The sequence below is a fragment of the Gavia stellata genome, chromosome 12 (genome assembly GCF_030936135.1).
Source record: "Gavia stellata isolate bGavSte3 chromosome 12, bGavSte3.hap2, whole genome shotgun sequence".
Lineage (NCBI taxonomy): Eukaryota > Metazoa > Chordata > Aves > Gaviiformes > Gaviidae > Gavia > Gavia stellata.
In genome coordinates, this window is record NC_082605.1 from 5043639 (window position 1) to 5066897 (window position 23259).

At 37.5% G+C, this 23259-nt stretch overlaps 1 protein-coding gene across 1 annotated transcript in view; it reads right to left on the bottom strand.

Annotated features, from left to right (window-relative positions):
• The window catches only part of IARS1 (isoleucyl-tRNA synthetase 1), a 105534-nt gene that overhangs the window by 71024 nt on the left and 11251 nt on the right, over positions 1-23259 (bottom strand). The window contains exons 6-12 of the mRNA XM_059823571.1: positions 19274-19391; positions 16414-16561; positions 14398-14485; positions 9632-9692; positions 7994-8089; positions 3644-3766; positions 2067-2158 (exon numbers count right to left, since the gene is read on the bottom strand). Coding sequence (XP_059679554.1) covers positions 2067-2158; positions 3644-3766; positions 7994-8089; positions 9632-9692; positions 14398-14485; positions 16414-16561; positions 19274-19391 — 726 coding nt within the window. The remainder of the gene's footprint in view (positions 1-2066; positions 2159-3643; positions 3767-7993; positions 8090-9631; positions 9693-14397; positions 14486-16413; positions 16562-19273; positions 19392-23259) is intronic.

Genomic DNA, 23259 nt, shown 5'->3' on the forward strand with positions numbered 1-23259 from the left:
CGTTTTTGACCAATGATGTCCGTCTTCAGCAATTCTAGTGAAGGGGAATTTTAACTGAAAACTATCCACTGTGTAGTTACCAAGTTGTTACCATTTTTCTCTCTCAGAATTCAAGATTTATTTGACAGAAAATTACTACATATCACAATAACAAAAAAAAATGTAGAGAAGGACCCTAATTTCATGATACATGAAAAGAGGGAAAACTTCTCAACTGAGGTTTCAACAACTGCGTTGTTTCAGGGAGAAGCATGAACAATAGTACATTAAGTAGAAGAGCCTGATTTCAAAGTTTTCTTACATTAATCAAAATAACTTATAACTATGTTCGAAGTTAAGAACGACTCTTCTACTTTTAGCATATTCCAATTATGGTTTGATTTCTGATGGCAGTAAAATGAGCTTTTCAAGTAGAATCCATTATTCTGTTCTTCCCACCAGATAATTTGCTGCTAGGTGCTGCCTGCAACTTATCATCAATCAACAAAAATGTCAACAGAGTGGCAGGATTAAGTATATTCTACAGAATCAGCATTTCTACATTACTGGTTTGTCTCAGAAGGCCGTGACTGTACATTTGAATTGCTGCATAAGAAAAAACACAAGCGTTGCTTGGTTTTGGGGTGCAATTTTTCAAAAACTGTCCCAAATCATCAAGGACATAACACTTGAAGAGTAATTCCCCTTCTTCCTCTAGGTAGCTGTTAGAAACAAACCAATCATGCTATTCAAGAGCAAGTAAAGGTTATTCTTGCTACAGATCAAAGATAAATGCACGCTGCTAAAACACTTCACCTAGTAGCATTAAAGCTAGACAGAGAGAAAAGCTTTTATCACAGTTATTTCAGTACAAGTGCTGTATGCTCCAGATATGTTCAAGTCATTTCAGATATGGAATTAAATATTTTATTTTTTTAAAGTGTGTCTTTACTTGTAATAGAACAGTTTAATACAGTATTCCTACTAAAAGATCACTGAAGTTTCTTTTTTAAAATTTGACATTGTTCAGTGATTTTTTTTTCCCCTCAATTTTGCAACAGCAATTGTATACATTTAAAACCAGAGAGAACACTAATAAAAACATGCTTCATTTCTGGATTAAATTTGTCTAGCCTGTATTTCTCATAACCGAAACTTCTTACGTTAGTTTACTATACTGAAGGCCTGTGGAGACTTGCACATGGAGTCCTCCTTCAACCTCTGCCAAATTCCCAATCCGAGAAGGAAGATTCCTGAGAGGCCACTGTGCTGAACCACCTACCTGACATTCCAGAGCTAATCTTGCATTTCTAGTTGACAAAACCAAACATTTATACAAAGTCCCCACAGATATTATAAACACGTCAACTGCTAGTTCTGATCAGAGACACAGCAATTGTTTGTGAATTCCATTCAGGAAGGACTGAGCAGAAAAATATATTTACGCATTACACTTACCAGCTACTGCAATGGATAAACGCTAACTTTGATTTTAATCAACAATACAGACATTTCCACATTATAAGCAACTGGGCTCTACCAGACTCCAAAGAAAGAAGTCATTTTACAAGGTTTAAAAGAAGTAACTATGATAACAGCTATAATAAAGCCCTTTTATCCAAAGCATGGAAAGTTTGAACACAAACATTTAAAGACATTCTACAATATGCTTACTTGGATACAATTCAAAGGGTACAAAAATATCCTTTTCCACCACTCAGTACTTAGCTGCTTAGAAAATAAGCTTTTTTTAGACTTATTATAGCCATCTCCAAAAGGTACTTAGCAGTACTACATACAACACTGAAGAATGAGAAGTTCAAACTACAAAAAACACACCTGTAAAATCATAATAGAAAAAAAAATTCAGCACTACACTGACATTCATCAGATTTATGGCAAAAAATTTAATTTACTTGATTACTAAACCAAAATTGGAGCTCTCCTATTCAATATTCTTGATTCCTCTTACTTTTAGTCTTGTTAGAAAAATAAAGTAGGTCAAGAAAGGGGAAAAATGAGACAAACATGAAGAACTACTCAGTTAGACCCCTCAATATTAAAGCCATATGCACTTCTCTCCTTACCTCCAGCAGAAAGGATAGCTGTGCTTAAAACTACTGCTGTGAACCAGTCTGCCTTTCTCTTTCAGTAATTTAATGATGTTCTTATCTGCATCCTAAAAAGACAGAACAAAAATTTGCCTTAGAATACAATTTTTACTATTTCAGTAAGCTACTACAGGATTTATCTCCAATACCCAAATTAAGAAAATCCCTACAAATAATCCAGTATTTACACACACAAAAAATCCTGAAAGCTTCCACACAATTTATGCATTTACTGCAGAGGCACTGTAAACCACTAAATTTGGAAAGTTATTTGCTCTCCAAATCCTGGTATACAGCATCAGTCCCTTTTTGCCCTTAGCTCTGTTTCCACATAAACACAACTGTGTACAAAATTCAAGTTTTCTGTAGCACTAATACAAGCCAGAACTCATATTATTAAGATATTAAATAATTAAAATCTTTTACTGAGTCTTCCGATTTTGTGGCAGGAAGCCACATAGTGCTTCTTACCTAGTATTTAGACTTCACTACAACACATTTGTCTAACGTGACTACAGTTACAGAAGTTGAAGCATCTTTTACAGTCTCTTACTAACTAAACAGGATTTACGTTCTAAGCTGGAAGTGAAAGTTGGACATTAATAATCAAAGACAATCTACTGAACAAACAAGTGTCAACGTGACATTAAGAAAAGAAAAAATATACAAAGATTTACGATACAACAATATTCATAAGCTAAGAGTTCAGCATCATATTTTCCAAGAGCCTGAAGTTCAGATTCCTACCAGCAAGAAGATAAACATGCAGCCTCCAGTGTTCTCCTATTTGCCTTTATATATATATATATATATATATATATATATATATATATATCAGGAAGCAATGATAGCTGTTTGAGTTCAAATGCAATACAAGATTAAGTCTTTTTCGAGTAAATTGTGTTTACAGGAACACGTCTTGCTATCAAACTATACCAGCAGGAAGCCAACTAAACCCAATTTGTTTTCTTAGCACATAGAATTAAAGAGGCACTCCTTTCTGTGGATTTGTGCCTGTAGCAATCTGGAGTTCCTGTGGGCTCCTTTTATATGGATTCTCTTGCATCTATTGGCAAGTAAATTCACATTGCAACACGTCCCACAAGTGGGGAAAATGACTGGATTTCTCTCCCCTAAGAAGTCATGTTACACTAACTGGCTGGTATAAACTTAATGACGACATCTGTGAATTCAGAAGTCATCCAGGGGTGAAAGGAGGCCTCTGCACACTTGCCTAGAGACTGCATACATAACATTTCCATAAGAAACAAGGGAAAAGAGAGACTCTTTCTGCAGTAGATGCTAAGAGGAGATACTTCTCCTCCCTTTCACTACTAGATACACAGTATTACTTAGGTTTCAAATTATTCCTTTTTCAGATATTGTAATAACCAATTGCAACATTGTTGCAAATGTTAAAACAGATTTTGATTTTTCCAGCTACCAAAGACACATTGAAGACAAAGCCACTTAGGGAAAGAAAAGAACATTTCTACCATATATAAAATTTATCCTGAATAAAGTAGTAATTTACTTTCTCCAATACCACTAACCTTCACATACTGTCCAGCAAAGTCAGTTACTTCTGCTGTGAAGCAGCCTGACGCATCAACCGGACAAACGGGCACAGAATCTTTCTGAATAATACCAAAATCCATGCAGACTCTGTAATCATCCTACAAAAGAGACAAGTGCCAAGTTATAGAAATAAAAAATACTGCTTAAAATACCCATCCCTGGAAAAAGACATTAAATGCTAAATAGAAAATGTGATGACTGGACAAGAATAGCAAAATACTCAGCCTTTACCAATTCCAAATATGCATAGGAAAAGATGCATGTTACTTTTATTCACCACAGAAATGATGATTTCTTCATAATATATGCGTTTTCTCTCACCTAGTAGAGGGGATATGTGCATATGCTTCTGTGCATATACCTATAGGTGCATATATGTGTACGTACACACGTACATACGTGTAGTCAACAGCTTCAGGCTACTATTGCATAGTAAAGGAATTGACAACCACTATATCATGCTCTCATACCAGCCAGAGACTTGTGTCTGTTTAACACACAAGCCTGCAAGGCATTTTTCAGAAGACAGGTTGTTTTAATCAATCTAATTCTGGAACTCCACATAAGAAATCTCATTTTCTAATGTCTTAATGATCCAAAGCCTTTAAATTTGTATTTCTCAATCTTTGTTGGCCCGTCGGCAACGCTACTAACCAAAACCCACACATGGACAACATCACAGTTTATTTTCCTGGCCAGCCTCCTCTCCAAGCTCCTCATTTACCTTTCGTAAAATGCAGCAGCTATTTGATAGGAGTTGCATTCTAAAGCCATTTGTCCACCTTGATCAAAGAGACCACACCAGAAGCAAGTCTGTAAATAAGCATTAAATAAGCAAATGCTCCCCAGCTAGCTGAATGCTCCTTTCCTAGATGGAACCAACACAGGCGAGCCAACTTTGGAGTGACTGAGCAGGGTTTCCAGACCCTTTCTGTGGTCCTCATCCTGTACCTCCAACCCTACCCACTAGCCCCTGTAGTTACCAGCTCCCTCAAGCCAGATCTGGCAGATGTTGCCTGTTGGTCCACAATGTATTTTACAGTGATTAAACTCACCCATAGACTTGGTCAACCTGCTTCTTCAGTCGATAGATTAACTGAGATAAGCCCATTCTTAGTTAACCTTTCATCAGCTATTATTGCTGAGATACAGCAAGCAGACTGCCTTGTTTAAAATGTAGGCCAGATGACAGAACTAACGTCAACCCTGATTTGGCAGTGAATTGTAAAAGGCTTTGAAGAAACAGCCAGCAAAGACTACAAAGCTTGGCACACTCGCAACCTAGCTAAAACATAATAACAGACCTTCCACTTCGCAGGACCTAGGTCAAGAGGTGGTTCAGTTCAATTTGCATCGCTGATGCAGCCAATGATATACAAAGGGCTTTGCTCTTTTGGTTTTCTATAGTTAGTTCCGTTCTTTTGAAGAACTCGAACTTGAGTGTAAAAGCTTTCCAGACTGACCTGCCATTTGATTTAATGAAGATTTGCTTCAGTAACCACAACCCAAGAATATATTCTGGCATATAAAGAAATCCACAAATGCTAAGCTCCACTGGAAAGCCGAGACAGATTTCAATTCTTTCCTGGAGAGAAGTCATAGTGTTCACTTTTGTACCCCTGCCACAGTTAGACCTCTCGAAAGATTACAAATAAAAGTTAAAAACCATACACAAAATGAATGAAGCAAAAGCTATTAAACAGCTCGTTGATAAGAACTCAAAGCTTTTCCATGTGAAATTTAAAAACAACAACGTACAACAGAAACATGAGGTCAAACGGTTCACCTTCAGCAACTCTTAACAAAAATCAAGTGTACTTTTGCAATTTACTGAAAAGAAAGTGCAACAGTAACATTTACGAAACTTCTGTGATTCATTCTGAGCAGGCACTGGAAGTATAGGGCTTGTATGCAAATTAAAGTGTTAAAGCTTTTTAAGTTGATTGTAGATACATCTACATATGATGAAATGCCTGAGCAGCTGAATTTTAGTGTCATGTTAATCTGGAGGTGAATGACTTTACAGAGTTTTTAATACAGGTTTGTCTTGTTCTGTGAGCTTTCATTTTGATTTCTTTTGAACTCAAATAATAGAGTGCTCTGATATTGTGTGGCAGCTTGTATTTGGCAAAAGCATCACAAGACAATGAAACTACAAATCCTGGAACCAAAGGAAGGTGAATTTTTGTTTTAAATTTTGTTGCAGAAGGATACATTTCTAAGCTATCAACAATACTGAGTATGTATCAGTAAGAATCAAAAAACCTTACTTTCTATCCCTGTTTATCAAAGTGACTTACTTAGATGGAGGGGAAGGGATAGAGACAAGATACAACACTTTCTGTGACTGACTGTGCTCTTTTTCTTCTCCTCTGACCCTTGCCTCCTGCTCCTCTTATTCCCTTCCTCTTTCCTATTCACCTTCAACTCAACAGTAAAGGAATTCAGAGAGAAGCCAATTAATTAGGAAGACAGTCCTGCCTACAGTCATGAGTTATCTCCCTTCTTTCACCTAAGCATCTAAGCTAAAGGCAAACATTTAATGCCAACACATGTAACACTCAGTATTCTGTACAGAGCCTACCATACAATGATGAATTTCTGAACCTAAACCAGAACCCTCTGTGAGCCTTTATGAACAAAAATAATCAGTGGGCTGTCAGAAGTGAACTACATGCATCCCAAAAGAAAAAAGGTAGCAGCATCAAGTGCAACATATACTATCCAATTTCCTTCTAAAGGCAGCATATCCAGCTGACTCGGGTCTACGCATCATGCATTAGAAAGTCACGCTGCACCTTAGCTAATGAGTGCAAAGTTTTGTTTGTGATGTTAATGTACTTCTTACACAAATATTTTACGCATTTTTTCTCTGCAACGCATTTAACTGATACTCTTTTTTTTTTTTAAATGGTTTTAAAGAGAATTGCTGACTTCCCAGGAGAAAGAGACAAAAGATTTTTTTTTTTCCCCCCTCAGTGTTTACACAAATCTCTGTGGGCTTATAACAAAATCAAATAAAAAGAGGGCAGATAATCCTTGCTCTAGCCGGCCAGTCAGGCTTTCCAGCAACTAAACCGTATTGTGCAAATACATAACAAAACAATACAGCAGCCAAGGGAAAGCTTCTTCCACACCTCCTTCTCTATCAGCAGCCTATTCTCTTCCTTTACTCCATCTCCTACAGGAAGAGCTCCTGCCTCAAAACCAAGTCTGCTCCCTCACCCCTCAGTCAAGTCCTTGCAAGGTATAGCTATAGGGGAATATAGGTAGTCCCCTATAGTAGTGTGACAGGCTTCAGACTTCTTCAGACACTTTACCAGTCACCATAAATTTCCTAACTAACTAATAACATACAGCCCAGACTGATTTTCTTTATTCATAGCTGTGTTAAGCTGGGACATCTTTTCATATCAAAGTTCATCTTGACAAGGGAAACAACATCACAGTGGATGCACCCTTCAGAAAAAATGCAGAAAAAAAGACAGGAAAGGATGGGATATTTCACATGAATACAGAGAGGCCTATTACTAATGCCAACAGTTTCTGGAAATGATGATAGAGCTTGTGGTCCAGGGATTACTAATTGCTGGGCATTGGCAGCTCTGCTGCAAGTTTTTTTGAGGGCATCTTTGGATAATGACTGAAGACAGGACACTATACAAAAAGGACAATGAGTCCAAACTAGTGCTTTTAATTCATGTGTCTAAAAACTGAAACGATTAAATCCATGAAAAATTATCCCTCTTAACCTTCAGAAGAATAGACTAAAGGAAAGGACAATAAGGACAGAAAAAAGAATGGAGTGCAACAAAATCTTTTACACCAAGGGATAAAGTCTCAGTACAAAAGCAGTCAAAGCATTTTTTCATTCTCTAAAAGCCCAATGACTAATGAGATTGAAACACTGAAGAGGGGCAGTGTGCTGAGCAGAACTGCTGTTACCATCCAAAATTATCACCTAGCAAAGCCAGTTTTGACTATCACTGCAACAGAAAATTTCTTCTCAAAGCTGTAAATTTAGACTTTGAGAAAAGCTAAGATCAATGACACGCAGAAGATGCACTGGCGAGTTCACTTCACATACCACAACAATAACCAAATCAAGGGACACCTAAAATCTCCAGTCTAGCACACAAAGGGCACTAGCGAGCGGAAAACCTCACTGGAATACAATGCTACACTGCGTTCTTACATTTGTAAGTAGCAAATGGGAGGATTGTTTAATATCGTAGTCACCCTAACAGACAGTGCCCAGTAACTGGGAAGCCAAGCAATGTGCGTTGGAACAAAATCAACATAACAGATATGTAGTTCATACTCACAGCACCAAAATAGGGGGCCTGATGTACAACACCTGTGCCTTCCTCCTCCTTCACGTAACTGTCTACTACCACAGCAAAGGCACCTTTGTCTTTGCACTGCAACACAAAGATATGTTTTTCACATATACCACAAAAGAGATTTCTTAAGAACATGGATAAGCCACTGGACACCTGCAAGAGTCAAGAACTGCATCAAAAATAAATGACACACAGTAAAATAAAACATTCCAAACATTATTTATAAGACATCCAGGCTGTACACTACATTTAAACAGCGTCAGATGTGATTACATCTTAAGACCTTACCAGAAGGCCTCATAGTCAGTTACTCTTCAAGCCACAGATCTTCACCCAGTTCTGTGCTGAACAGACTACAAATCACTACACTCCTGTAAGTGAGGATACAGCCAAGAAAGCTACAGGGTTTCACTACACAGAAGTCTCCTTGCATTTTTGTATGGCTACTGTACATTCTAATTTTAAAAACAAGTTTGCTTTTATAGTAATACGTTTTCTTTATTTCCTCCAGATAACGAGAAGGTGGTTAAGTATAAAGTAAAAAAAATAGCCAAGAAAAGATCTGACAATTTGCAGTGTGTTCAGAAGTGTAGATAATGAAAAATAAAGAGCCATTTTCTATTCCTTAATACAAAAGTAGTTAAAAAAAAAATTACTGCAGTCACAGCTGAACCAAGTATGTTACAAAATATTAGGTTTGGCTCCTTCTGAAGAGGGATATTTTGAGGTAAGACATCCATTCTAAAAAAAAAAGGTAGATGCCCATCTGCTCCTTAGAAGTACAGCAGGACTCAAAAAATTTATGCATTCCAAACCTTTACACCTGCAGTCCCCTTTTTCAGATTCATCTGTTTGACCTTTCTCTAGAAATAAGAGGTCCTGCTCCCTACAGAGGTTTTCTCACCTTCGCCGACTTCAGCACATGCTTCAGAACAGATGGTAGTCACAAATCACCAAATCCCTTACACGAGTTAACAGCTGCTTGTCCAGCAGTAAAGTAATCCACTTCAACTCTTTGAAAAATTTAATCCATTTTTAATCAGAATTTTATTTTTTTAAAAGATATAAATTCTCTACCTCCTCTCATTGCTATATATTCTCTTGTCACCTGTGGAGATATTAACTACGCTAGACTTACTCAGGGCTTAAATGTTGCACAGGAGGATATCCATAAAAATCAGGTATGTCAGTAGTTATTTTAGCAAAGGCTTTTAACTCTTCAATGAAAAACACGACTGCGGATAACAGTTGCAGACATGTCAAAGTCATTCTCTTGTGAATACAAAATTTGTGAACTTAATAGGCAGACAACAGATGCTCACCAGATGAAAATAAGTTGAGAATACTGTCCATTTATTAATGCATATTGGAAGTTTTTCTGCAGTCTGAAGCTGACCTACTATTTCTCACTGAATTTTTACCCTAGCTGTACTTAAGCAAAAAAATACACAAGTCAACCTTCTGCTTTTCAACCTTTCACTAGGATTTTGGACTACTTTAGTACAACATAGGGATTGTTATTAGGACACAAGATTTTTATACTGCAAACACGGAATACTGAGAATCATTTTTACTTTTGTCTTTGTATCCTGTATCAAACACCAAACTTGTTCATCTTACCTGAATAAAATATTCAAAAAGCGGGTTATATTTCTTGCCTTTAAGAGCAATACCAGGAAACCTGAGGAGAAAGATTTACATGAACACAATTTAACAAGTTGAAAATTGCTTTGTCAGCTGGTAGAAATGCTACTTTTTTCTTATTTCCTTTTTCCCCATCCCTAACAGAATTTGACTTCATAAGATGAAGAAAAAAGTATTTTCTCAGTAGTTCACTTGCATTTCCACATCTCTTCAGCAATTTGGACTTGGACAAAAACCATAACATGTCTTAACGCATCTCTGCTAACAGTCAACAGGTACGCTTGTACCTGATAGTCTTTTAACCAAGCAATCATTGTAAATTAATGTAGTAATTTATCATTAATAACAATCTATTTCTGGTAAAGCTGGACAAGGAGCTTCTGGGTAAGACACAATTTCAATTTCATATTCGTAACAAAGCCCTATAGCTCAGCATGTTCAATAGAACTAAATAAGCACTGATCCAAACCACCTAAAAGTTATATGCCCAGAAGATTGTGATACAGGGTATTGCAGCATTTAAAAATTGGATGCCTCATTCCTTATTCTAAAATTAGGCATCCAAGCTCTCCACAGGCATCTCGGAGAAAGATCCAACAGAGACAGGACTGACTGAGGAACCAACTGAGCCAGACAAGAAATGTAAGACAGAGATAGAGCCTGTAGATCTGGCTCTCTTCAGGCTTCTGACAATAGTCAGAGACGGTGATTAGGTTGGGATTCACTGCTGAGAACTCTCCTGGAAGTGCTTAAATCTTCCACGTCAGGAAAAAGTCTAGTTAAAACACAACTTCATTTAATAGATGGGATACCTCTCAATGTGTCACAGCTGTGGTCTTTCCCTATATTCTTCTTGATCCACATCTTCCAAAACAATGGTCAAACCATAAAACATTTGACTACTTCAAAGTGGGGAACTCTTCAAAGCTGTTTCATTGCACAAAAAGGAACACACGCAGTATTTAATGCCAAGTTAAAGAGCATGACTCCTCAGCTCAGCATACATAATATCCACTAGGAAAAGAGGAGATTTCTATTTTAAGCCACAGCTTCGCGGATGGTTTATATATTTTATATTACAAACAGCTTTAGGAATGTTTGAGGTGCTTAATCGGGATCAGATGAGAGAAAAGCATCCCAGTGCTCAGCCACACAGATGTGAGAATGCTCAGATGCAGAACACGAAGAACTAGAACCAGTTTTAAAAAAAAAGTTAAATTCTTACTTAATGCAAGTCAATGAAAGGTAAGGGTTGTGGATCACATTTCTGAATTTCTCTTTTGATACCCGAAATACTTGGTTTATAAAAGTCCTGAACTTCAAGCTGAAAATTTATACAGTGCTGCCTTCTTGTGACGTAAGTTATTGCTATAACAGGCTCATTTAAAATCACTGTAGTAATCCTTCACTCTCAAGAAATCAGAAATCTCCTTTTTGGACTCTCCAGAATCCAAAAAGAGACAACAGTGGAAAACAGTGTCAAGAAATCAAGTGTTTAATATGCCAATAAACTGAAATGTAACACAAAGAGAGGAAAGTGCTTATCAACCATTTCCATATCTACCACTGCTAAATAAAACAACAAGCCACTCAATAGCCAAAAGTGGGGTAATATACCAAAACCAATCCATTTGTGCAAAGCAGCAGAAAGTATTCTGCTAAAGATGGCAGCCATTTCATCAGTGAAACAAGAAGTATTCCCATTTGCTCTCACACAAAAACCTACCATCTGCATCTGGGAGGAAAAGGGAGAGGAAAGTCAGGTTTGAGGGGGTGGGAAGGCTGAGAGTACTCAGGAAGTTCAGATGACTTCAGATACAGAAAGTTTTCAATAAGATTATTCCTTGACCTCAGCCTGCTACCTGGTATAGACCAAGTGTCATGAATTTCTCCCTCAAGGGCCTAACTGCCTGAGAATTTAAAAGTGAGCTCAAGAAAGAAAAAAGTTAAGAGTAGAAATGGGAAAGTTCATTTCCATGAACTTACATACTCATTGATCTACATCTTTAAAAGATCCATTCAACTACCAGCTACCTCTTAATTGTCTCACATTTCACATTTGAGAGAACTAATTTATTGCATAAAATTGGAGCATGACCAAATAAAAGGCAGCTTGAGAAGACTGTAGCACTAATGCAGAAAGAAAAAACCATACCACTCTGCAAAGAGAATAGAAATTGCTAGCAGCCTTATGTATAGGCACAGAGAGGTTAAAAAAACAAAATCAAAGATTAGGGGGGGAAAAAAATTAGAAATACAACTAGCCAGGGCCATAAACAATGACAACTGAAACCTGTGTATGATTGTCTTAAAGAGCAGGTACTTCACAGTTGTGATGAAAATACCACACCAAAAAAGGCCAAAACATTCAGTCCATTCCCGGATACAGAATGACTGCAACCAGACCAAAATTAAATCTGTAGTATTCCATTAAAAGAAGAATTTGGAATGAAAAGACAATAGCTCAACAAGTTTAATACATCTACCTTGCTTGGGTTTTTTTTTTTTAAGTCTAAAGGAAAGGCATTCAAAAATATTTAAGAAAATAGAGTGGGTTTGGTAGAAGGCTTAGTTTTTAGACACTGAAGATGTTTCAAAAGAACAGGAAAGGAACACAGTACCTATACTTCAAGAGAGAAATGGAGTACTGATGGACCTAAAAACGAGTCAGAGTAGCATAAACAACCTGATTCAACTATAAGTGATTGAACAGTTTTTAGAAAGTGAAGTGCTAAAGAACATACAATATGAAGTTGTCAAGAATAAGTGACACCAAACCAAGTGACTTCTTTTTAGGCAGACTAACTAGCTTAGAGAGCAAGCAGATAGATTTAAGTCTTAATGTTAGTAAGACTTTTGACACTTTGACATGTCATTCTGACACACACAAATACTTTAACTGGGTGACTCCGCGTTTACATGGCTGCACAACCACTTCGAGAAAAAAGTTACTGTTAATTCAGTATCAGACTGAAAGAAAATTTCCAGTGGTATCCTGGCAGAGACTATCATAATGCTAACACTTTTCAATGACTTTACTGATGACTCTGAGGGGAAGAAAAAAAGTCTGGAAATCAGAAGTTCTGTCAACCCTTACGAATGAGAGCACTGAAAATCATCTTTATAAATTGAGTACCAGCTTAAATTGCTACAGAGTAAGTGACAGATTAAGAGAATTCAGTTGGGGGGTGGGGGATCAATGCAGAAATACAAATAAGTATTACTCAACTGTCACAGTACGAGGCATCAGAGCAGACAACATCCCCTGTACTCGGCACTGGTGAGGCCACACCTTGAATAGTGTTCAGTTTGGGGCCCCTCACTACAAGAAGGACATTGAGGTGCTGGAGTGTGTCCAGAGAAGGGCAACAAAGCTGGTGAGGGGTCTGAAGCACAAGTCTGATGAGGAGCGGTTGAGAGAGCTGGGGTTGTTTAGCCTGGAGAAGAGGAGGCTGAGGGGAGACCTTATCCCTCTCTACAACTACCTGAAAAGAGGTTGCAGAGAGGTGGGTGTTGGTCTCTTCTCCCTAGTGACAAGTGATAGGACAAGAGGAAATGGCCTCAAGTTGCACCAGGGGAGCTTTAGGCTGGATATTAGGAAAAATTTCTCCACCGAAAGGGTTGTCAGACATTGGAACAAGCTGCCCAGGGAGGCGGTTGAGTCACCATCTGCAGAGGTATTTAAGACGTGTGGATGAGGCGCTTAGGGACATGGTTTAGTGGTGGACTGGGCAGGGTTAGGTTTACGGTTGGACTTGATGATCTTAAGGGTCTTTTCCAACCTAAATGATTCTATAAGCAAACAGTCCAGCTCTATATTCCCCTAATTCAATGACTATATGTAATTGCTTAGCTGAAATAAGATGTATCCCACTTTTTTAAAATGTTTTTTTCTTGTAAAGCTTTCAACTGCTTGGTTAAAATAAAAATAACTGATGCCAGTGAAGAAGAGCTGTTATTCTCCAAAAATTTTCTAGTCTTTCCTTTTTTTTGTTATATTGTGGTTTTGTGTTGTGTGGGGTTTTGTTGGGTTTTTTTTGTTTGTGTGTTGGTTTTGTTTGTTTGTTTACCCACTGCACAGGACTGAATAAAGTGAGCAAATAAATATTTCTTGTATTTTCCCTCTTTAACAGGTTGATGTTTTATACAAAAGATTTAAGAGAAGCCAAGCTACATATTTTGTTTAAGAGAGCTACAGAATTTACTACCTGCATCCCCTATCCAGTCTGACTTGTTAAATAATTCATATTTCTCCACTGAACCAAAAAGAATAAGCTGTCTTTAGAAAGCATGAACTGCCACTAACTACATAACTTCAGTAGACCATCCTACAGAAGCAGTATTTGCTTGCTAAAGACAATGGTTTTGCTCTTTTCCCTTTAAATATTTACATAACATTTAAAAAGCATTCAGCATTTGGTCAATCTCCCGGGTTTTTTTGAGACTTTAATTAAAGTAATGTCTTTCTAAGAAAACACACAGGAAAAGGAAGGACTAAGGAACTTTTTCTTCCCCACCACAATACAACGATCCAATGAAACTTTTATTCTATTTGTATCTTCATGTACAAGACCAATTCGTTCTAGTAAATGTCAATCTCTTCTATAGATTTTTGCAAGATATACACACAAGCAGGGAAACCCATCTTTACATAACTGCAAAATCCAACTTCTTGAAACATTTAACTTGTGATCTATAAAAACACTGGAAGTTAACAAGTGTGTAATAATTTATGTACTTGCCTGTCAAGTATCTCATATTCACTGTCAGATTTGTACAGTGCTATCAGCCTGGATTCCATCAAAATGTAAATCTTTCCTGTGGCATTATCTAGAATATAAAATAAAACAAAGTTACATAAATCTCAATTTAATACCCTCATTTGCACCATTATGAAACCTTTCCATTTATGCAAGATGGTATCAGATCAGCTATAAAACTGCCCAGAGTAATCCTGCTGATCGACCACTAGTTTTCAGCTACTTCTCCATACAGCCACTTAATGAACACCTTTCAAAAGTTAAGTTTAAATAGAAACCACAAAATGAAACCCAGTCCACCAATTTTTTTTTTTTTTTGTTCAAGAGGCAGAAATACCCTACCTTGTCTATTACCATTGTGCCAAAGAAAAGCAATTGAAAAGTTTCAATATATGCAACTGAAACAGAGGGAAACAATTGGAAGATGGACAATTACTACATAAAATCAGTATTATTAAGTTGACATTAGGGGTAATGATTGCACTTTATACTGCCTTTCTGAGATTTACTATTCCAATCCATTTTACGCTTGTGTTTCTTTTTAAAGGCAATAGATACAAATAAATGAAATGTTATGAAGGAAACCCATTTTCTACCCCCAAATAACCCTGATCTCTTAACTTTGACAAATTTTATTCAGACTACTACCCTGCCAACTTAGTCAGGGTCACTACCCCACCAGCAGACTGTAGACCAAAGACATCCAAATCCAACAACTTGGCATCTCAGGCAGTTGTAGGTGTTATTTCTGAAAGTATTCAATAACTCTTTTTGAGATGACCCAATTTATGTTAAAGCCTTTGAAAACCAAAGTGTATTCAGTTCTCTATTAAAAAAAGAAAACCCAAACACTTGGAGGTCACTGCAAAGACCTCCGCAACTTTTCATATTTAACATCACCTTTGGCACACATTAGATTCATGTGGTTATGTCAGAACTAGAAATTATACCTTTGGCATTTTTTTTACTCCAAACTAAATGCCATCATTAACTTGACTATCTCTTCCCCCCACCTTTTTTTATTTTTACGTACACTGAAAAGTCAGAAAAGGAGAGCAGTTTGGGAGAACCTGAAAACAACAATGCAAGGAGTACTTTTATCCAAATTCCTACTTACTTTTTTATTTAAATTTTAAAAAAGGGAGTTCTGTAACTCAAGATATAATTAAAGATGACTGCATTTCAAGAATAAAACGTCTTCCTTTTCACATAGGAAAGGAATTTACATCATAACATACTCCATTGCCAACTGAAAGAAAATGGAATACAAACCCTGGAAAACTACTTGAAGCAGTAATGAGAAAAGCAATGGTCTGTATTGTTTATGCACCCTACATCGTCTGTTGCATACAGTTCCAGAGATTTTGAGTGCTCTCATGAAAGAGATTACCTTACAGTACAACTTGTTTAGTCAGGCACAACCAACTGGTCCATGAGCAAGCCAAGGCACTTGGTCAAAGGTACTCTTACATGGGAAACCACAGTATATACCTTGCCTTACATTTGTGCTAAAAAACACACTTCAGTCAAGTTAAGACTAGCATGTGACATCTTGGGTCTGTCATGGGTTAAGTGTACAGAGACGTTCAGTTACTGCAACTTAGCTGACATATAGCAGTAACTTGTTCATGAGTCTGAGCCCCAAGAAAGGAGGGAGGAGAAAAAGCTGGGGACACACAGTCACACTTCTCTGTCTCTCAAATATAGTGTGACTTTAAGAAGGCAGATAAAACATTTACTCTTGCTCTTTATTTTAGCTATCAATATTTTTTTAGGGAACAGTCCTCACAATGCACGTAAAATGAAAAGAGCACAGCAGTTGGAAATCATCAACTACATAGGAAGTAAATCTCATCCTTCAAAATAACACTGATCCAACCCCAGCAAAGTGCTATAAATTTAGCATAAAACAGTCTATCGTACAAAATATAAGTACATATTCACAGGCACTGTGAAGAAAGAAGCGTTCATTATATGTCACCTTCAGTTAACACTTGCCTCTCAATTTTACATATTGCAATTCTGGATTAACGCAAAGGGCCAAATTACTAGGCAAGGTCCAAGGAGTAGTGGTCCAAGCAACAAGAGAAACACTTGCATCTTCATCCAGCGGGAAGCTCACAATCACTGAAGGGTCTTGAACGTCCTTAAAAACAAGATAAAGTCAAAGGGGGAGGGTGGGAAAAAAGGTTTACTGCATGTATTAGCGAGAAAATACAAATCTAAGAAGTAGTAACTATTACTGCCATCAACCAAAACCTATCTTGCAACTTGCCTAGTTCACCGCTGTAGCGGTAGAAGGTGAAGTGGCAGCATAAAAAAGCTTGAAGAGAACACCAGTCACAATGTTCCTCCATCGACCAGTGCAAACTGTCAGTCCGACACAGCCACAGGGTTAAAGGTTCGGATTAGCAGTGAGATTTTGGTGTTTTGGCAGTTAATTGCCAAAGAGAGCCAAGTGCCAGTTCCCTCAAGTACCTCTTATAATCCCATTTTAAAAGCTTATAATCAATCTCAACAGTCAAGAAAACCAGCAATTTTTCAAATGCTGCTAAACAAAGTCTTCGCCCACCTTTTCCTCTAGAGTCTGGGAGTAGGAAGAATAGCCATCACTTAAGATGATGCAATCTCTTATTAAGAAGCTGTTATTAACAAGGAAAAAAAAACTTTGGGGTACTTAAAAACAAGAGTACATCAATATTTAAGAGTAAAAAAATCTCAGGGAAGGAGACCTTTGTCAGCTACTCTATAAAACCTGGCCTCCAAATGAGTCAAAGTTTTTTCTTTCAGACATGTACAATCCTATTCAGTCACTTCGCATTTCACATATTAGAAAAAGCAGATTGAAAAAGCAATTCTAACCTTGCAAATGTGACATTTTCACTATTAATTTTAAATGCCAAACAAAAATGGGTGCCACGCACACAGACCCTAAACACATGAATAGGTCCTTACCCCCCATAATTTCTAGTGCAAGGCACTTTGGTTTCCGTCCAGCATCATGGGACAGTTAACAGCATCATGGGACAGGCAGCTATTTAGGTCTGAGCTAAGGGCTGCTCCAGAGGGAATTTTCTGTGAACATCTGGTGCAGTCAACAGTAAAACATAAATATTACATAACTCTCGCTCAATACCAAGCAAAGATCAAGCTATCACTACAGTTCTGTCTCTACCAATTGTTAAACAACACTGTAGGCTATTCACTTCATTTTCTGAAGCACTAAGTTGACCAGGTAGATAAAAACAACTGACAAGCCATAAAAAAATAGCATCCACAGGCTGCCAAGTAATGGCATTGTATAATATTTTGTCTGTTCACAAAATGATGCCTGCTTTAGTATGAAGACAACATTTCTTCAGTTAAAACATAATACAAGCTGCTGACCGTTTACTTGAGTGTACATCAGACACCTAGCTCAGGTTCTAAACATGCTTCTTGTGTCCTATTTCTCATTATTTGTGTCCTATTTCTCACAGGATCGATAAACAGAAGCCAAAGCCTGCTTTCCACAGTAAGAAAGGTAACAGCTGCCTTACACCCAGAAATTACTAGTCTTGCCAAGAAAAAACAAAAAAATCACGTCAGCTAAAGACCCTCAACATTTCAGTCTTCAAAATACCACCTCTAGCAGACAAAGTAATTTTTGCATGAAGCGGCAGAGCAGCACCCCCCCCCCCCCACACACACTGTACTGGTTCTAGAGTAAGAAAAAGCATCTAAATATTTAATTAAGACTCAAGAAAAGAGCTTTGCTCTATGGAAAAGGGGCGCATATACACAAAAAAAACCCACCTACAGTCTTTGTTCTAAAGAAAGCTCATTAATCTGAGCCTATATCAAATGTCAGTTAATAAGTACGAGCAAAGTAATTATTTCAGTTGTCAATCACAAATATTGAGATATCTTTGCAGGTCTCACTTTCTTAAATCACAAAACCTTTATTCTTCAGTATGGTCAATTACCCCTCAGCAATATTGAAAGCTCTAGTATCTGCGGACTGCATTGTACTACAAGTCTATTTAAACATTTGTTTTAAAAACACTATTTTTGGCCAGCAAATTGGCCTTTTTTAGGCAAGATGTAAGAAAGACCAGATGTACAATTTGTGCTAGCTCTCTGCTGTAACAACGTAAGTGAAAGATTTATGATATAAGGATATGGAGGCCTGGATGAGGATTAGAAAGGATACAAAACCTCTGTCCACAAACCAACACGAAATTTGGAAAAAACTGGGACACAAGTTTGCCGCAAATGAGAAGCTGCACCTACTATATCTAGTCACTCATTGTTAGAGTAACATCTTATGAAACATAGTATACCATGCATTATATTAGGCAAAACATTTCCTGGAATTTCTCAATCTAAATTAATGATTCTTAGAAGAGCTATTATCCTATTGCACTACAACCCAACACAGTCTTTGAGAATTCTTATTAATCCCCTCACAGGAGATTTCAACTCTGCCAAGGACCTTCTTTTCAGATCAGCACAGACGGGGACAGCTGCACCTCTCCTAAGTATTTACCATAAAAACCCAACGCAGTGCAATACTCATCTTGAGAGCCCAGAGGGGAAGTGAGAGTAATTTACCAGAATAAAACAAAGTATATACTTTATATATATGTAAGTAGTAACCAAGAAGAACAGGGAAGAGGCTGAGATCAAGCGATCCAAACAAACACAGCAAAATATAATAAAAACTAACCCCTTTACCTAAATTTTTACTATCAATTTGAAGTGTAATAATATACTTATGCATCACCAAGCAAAAAATACTAACATTTGCCCAATCCAAACTGAAGACAACAGAGAAATCTGATTCCAACATATAACGTACGCATATACACTGACTTACCTTGTAATTCTGATGGGACTCAAAGTTTGACAGTGGGGTGTTGCACGCAGTTGAAAAAGGCATGACCTTAACACCTCTGTACACCAGTCCTTTGTCATACAGCTGCTTGAAAACCCACCTGGAAGTAAACAAGGAACATGGAATAGCACTTAGTGTTTCAAATTTAGTAAATCAACTGCAAAACGGGGTTCTGCTGTAGCTGTAGTGCCATTCTGAATTACATCATTTTTAAACAATCAATGACCAACTAAAGACAATATTTGCAAGTCAAAATGGAAGAGATAAATTGATTACAAGTGTATTTCTGGCTGTTTTTTAGCTTTAGCTGATTCTACCAGCTTGGTTTTCCATGCTGCACAGCTCATAGTATTTAGATGAAACACAAATCCGTATTGCTGATTAATCTTTCTCAAATTTCTTGACTACCAAGACAACCTGAAATTTGAACTATTAACAAGGCTGAAATCAGTCATAGTCTAGAGAGAAGATGTGTAGTGATATGGCAGCTCACTTATCACACGATCTTGAGCACCTACTACAGAAGCCAGCGCTACAGAAAAGAGACAGACACAGGTTAGAGATACCTGCAACCTACCCCGAGTAAATCCTGACAATCTGAAGAGCATTTTTCACAAGAGGGCACAGCTAACCATGCAAAGTAATGAACTTAGTTTTATGGCTCCACAATTTACATTACTGTGCTCCTTTATTAGCTCATCTCACTCTGGACTCAGTTCCTGTCCAAGATCACAGTCTCACATCAAGCTTTAACTCTGTTTATGACATCTTCAATACAGCCTGTAACTTATTTGGATACTTACATCTTCTTGAAATAATCAAGACTGCACATAGTATTACAATATGACAAATTAAGTCAATGCTTACAATGAACGGAGGCTGGAAGAGAAAAATACTTCACATAGCAACTCATCAAGTGTCCATGTGACAGCCAAACCCTATGTTTCTCTACATCTGAATACCACAGGGTTTGCTAAAGGATCATCAACATTTATCAGCTTATCAGGTCTCACTGACTTACATGCTTCGCGGTACAGTCTGCAGGTTGGCTACCTTAAAAGTAAAGGCAGGAGAAGGCAAGCCTTAAATAATCATGCCAAATTTAACTCAAAGAAAAAAAAAAAAAAAAAAACAAAAACCCCACAGAGTTTCTGCAGAGTCTGGTCATTTCAAATTCTACATCCAAATTCTTAAACACTGCTGACTTTAAAAACTCCTTTACTCAAACTATGTTTCCAAACCATCCTGATCACTTTTCTGGGTCCCCTTCCAGATAAATAGCTCATTGCTAAGCAACCAACCCCATCCTGGTAAGGAGCACTTTTTTCTGCAGGCTGTCATTTTGTGCTTGTGAATCTGGACCTGTATTTAAGTCAGTGTCTTGCCTTCTATGTTTGAAATCATAATCTTCAAGACAAAACACAAGTAGACTATTGCACTGATTTGTATCTGTGACCTGAAACAAGAATACCAAAAGATATGCACCGGCCCATTTTCATAGAAGTCATACGGTATCTTAATCAGAATAATTATTACCCTGCAGATCAGACAGTTGGAGAAAATACAGAATGTCATATGGAGAAGACATGTAATCCACTCAGATTCATCCATGGGCCTCTAGTAAAAGTAAAAAATTTCCTATGAGTGGTCACTAACATCAGAAAAATTACATACTCTGAGCTCTAAGATGAAAAAAGCCTAAAACACCCTCAGCAGCATCAAGTTCTGCCACAGAGAAGCCAAATCCAGAAGTCTTTCAGACTTGTGTACTCCAATAAAGGTCGCTTACCTTACACACACAGCTCAAAAGTAGCTTTGTTAAAGTAATTAATATCACCCACCATCAAACTGTGACTCGCTGACCCGTAACCCAAATTTAAAACATAGCAGTGAGTGCATCTGTTTTACAACAGAGACTGTACCAACTTAAACTTGCATAAATATAAATCGGGCTTTGATAAAAATGATTCGTTAATACAGTTTCATCAGCTTTCAGCATATACATTTGAGCTGGCTGATTGCAGAAGTTTTCATGCAAGTTAAAAAAATTTAAATGTATGCTTACCATCTCACAGCATAATTAATGCAGGCTGTGACAAGTGACAGCATTTATACTGAAGGTGTTCTACTTGCCTTGCAAAAATAGTTAACTAAAATATCTATAGAAAAAAGCTCCACTTTATCTCTACTTTCTAAAGAACACTGCCTACTAACAGCATAGAAGAAAACTACTCAGAGAAACACTGAATATTTAATTCAGCTGTAAATATAACTGTAAACTTCAGGAAAAGTGAACACTAGATGGAGCTGCCAAGTCAAAAATCCAAGCCAGCATCTCCCTCTTGTGGTAATTCTTCCCTACTGCAAACCAAGTGCTCCCCAGTTGTTCCACTGCTGAGCAAGATGGGCTTTCAAACCGCATCATTCTTCAGAGCTCTCATTACAGTTCATAACGACCACTCATTTGTAGTTTATCATAACCTCTACTCTCTGAGAAACATTCCAACATAGTAAGTAGAATTGTGATTGAGTCATGACTGCTGCTTGATACCATAGCCCTCATTATCACTACAAAAAAACCCTGTTGTCTTGAAAAACACCTAACCTGTTTCCTTAACAAGAAAGCTTCTGAGAACAGTTCTTCTGCGACCATCAGAAGTGCACAGGAGATAACTCCTAAAGAGCTTCCTGCTAGCAGCACTGCCCACCTAAAACAAAGCAGCTGCTAAAGATAAACCTAGCTCTAACAGTAAGAGTCACTTACAGGTGGATGTCATGTTTTGCTTGAAGATTCAACATATGGTATTTCAGACAATAACCTACCAAACCATGTTTTAACTCTTAAGTTTGCAAAATATTGACAATTTGCAAGAAAAAGGCTATGGGGTTTTAAGCAAAAATTGAAATTGCAGTCCTTTCTGAAAGAAATACACTAACAAAACCACAGAGCTCCTTTCTACTGACAAACAGAAAAAGTTTATTCACAGAAGTTAGAAATCAAACACTCTTCCCCTAACTCTGCTATGTTTCTCCTCAAATGTCAATAAACTTAGTTGCATCCTCTTGGCTGTGGGAGCAGCACTTACATACTCCTTTACTGAAGAAAAATGAGGTTAGGGAAAAGGTGAACTCAAGATGCATATTTCAGCCACTTGTTAACAGAGAATCTGGTCCCTAGAGATGCAAGGTAGCTTTAACTTCTAAAAAGCATGACACAAACTGAAAACACACGTTTGCTGTTCCTACAGTGTCATGAGGGGATGACACAACTGGTTCGAGGTCAGTCAATAGCCAAGACTGAGTTACTCTCTCCATAGGCATAACTTCCAGAAAATTAGAGCTTTGGATCAACGAATATCGTAGCAAGTCACATACGCACCATGCAACCAGCACATGGATATAATAAAACTCCTACAAAGGGAGTTTTTGCTTCCAAAAGATACTAAATAAGTCAATGCAATGCTCAAAACACCCTTGGCATCCCACACAAAATCCAACATTCCACAGTATCCTCTAGCAGATGCAAAAGCAAGCTGCTCTCCTCGAACACATACATTCACTTCACATTGAAGAGAAGGATTTGATCCTAGAGCTTCGTAAGTTCTTAATGCCATTCCTTTTGGGTATCAAGTGATTTCAAGTGATCAAGTGGTCCTGTTTGCAATGACTCAGTATCTAAGGGTTTTCTAAGAGTTTGAAAATGCCTAGCTTTCCAGAAAATGAAAGTACTCATTACCAACATGAAGAAATTATTTTCAAGCTCATATGAAGTGCTTTTCCCCCTTTTTTAAAGAAAAAAAAAATATCCAAGAATTGTAAACTCCGTTACCAACAAAGGCTAGAAGTAAGGTGGGCAAAAACGTTACGACAGCAGGATCTAGACGTGTATCATTTCAACATATCCATGGTAATATGAATAAATGAAGAAAATTACTGCTGTGTGGTCTAGTCTCAGTTCATGTCAAGGT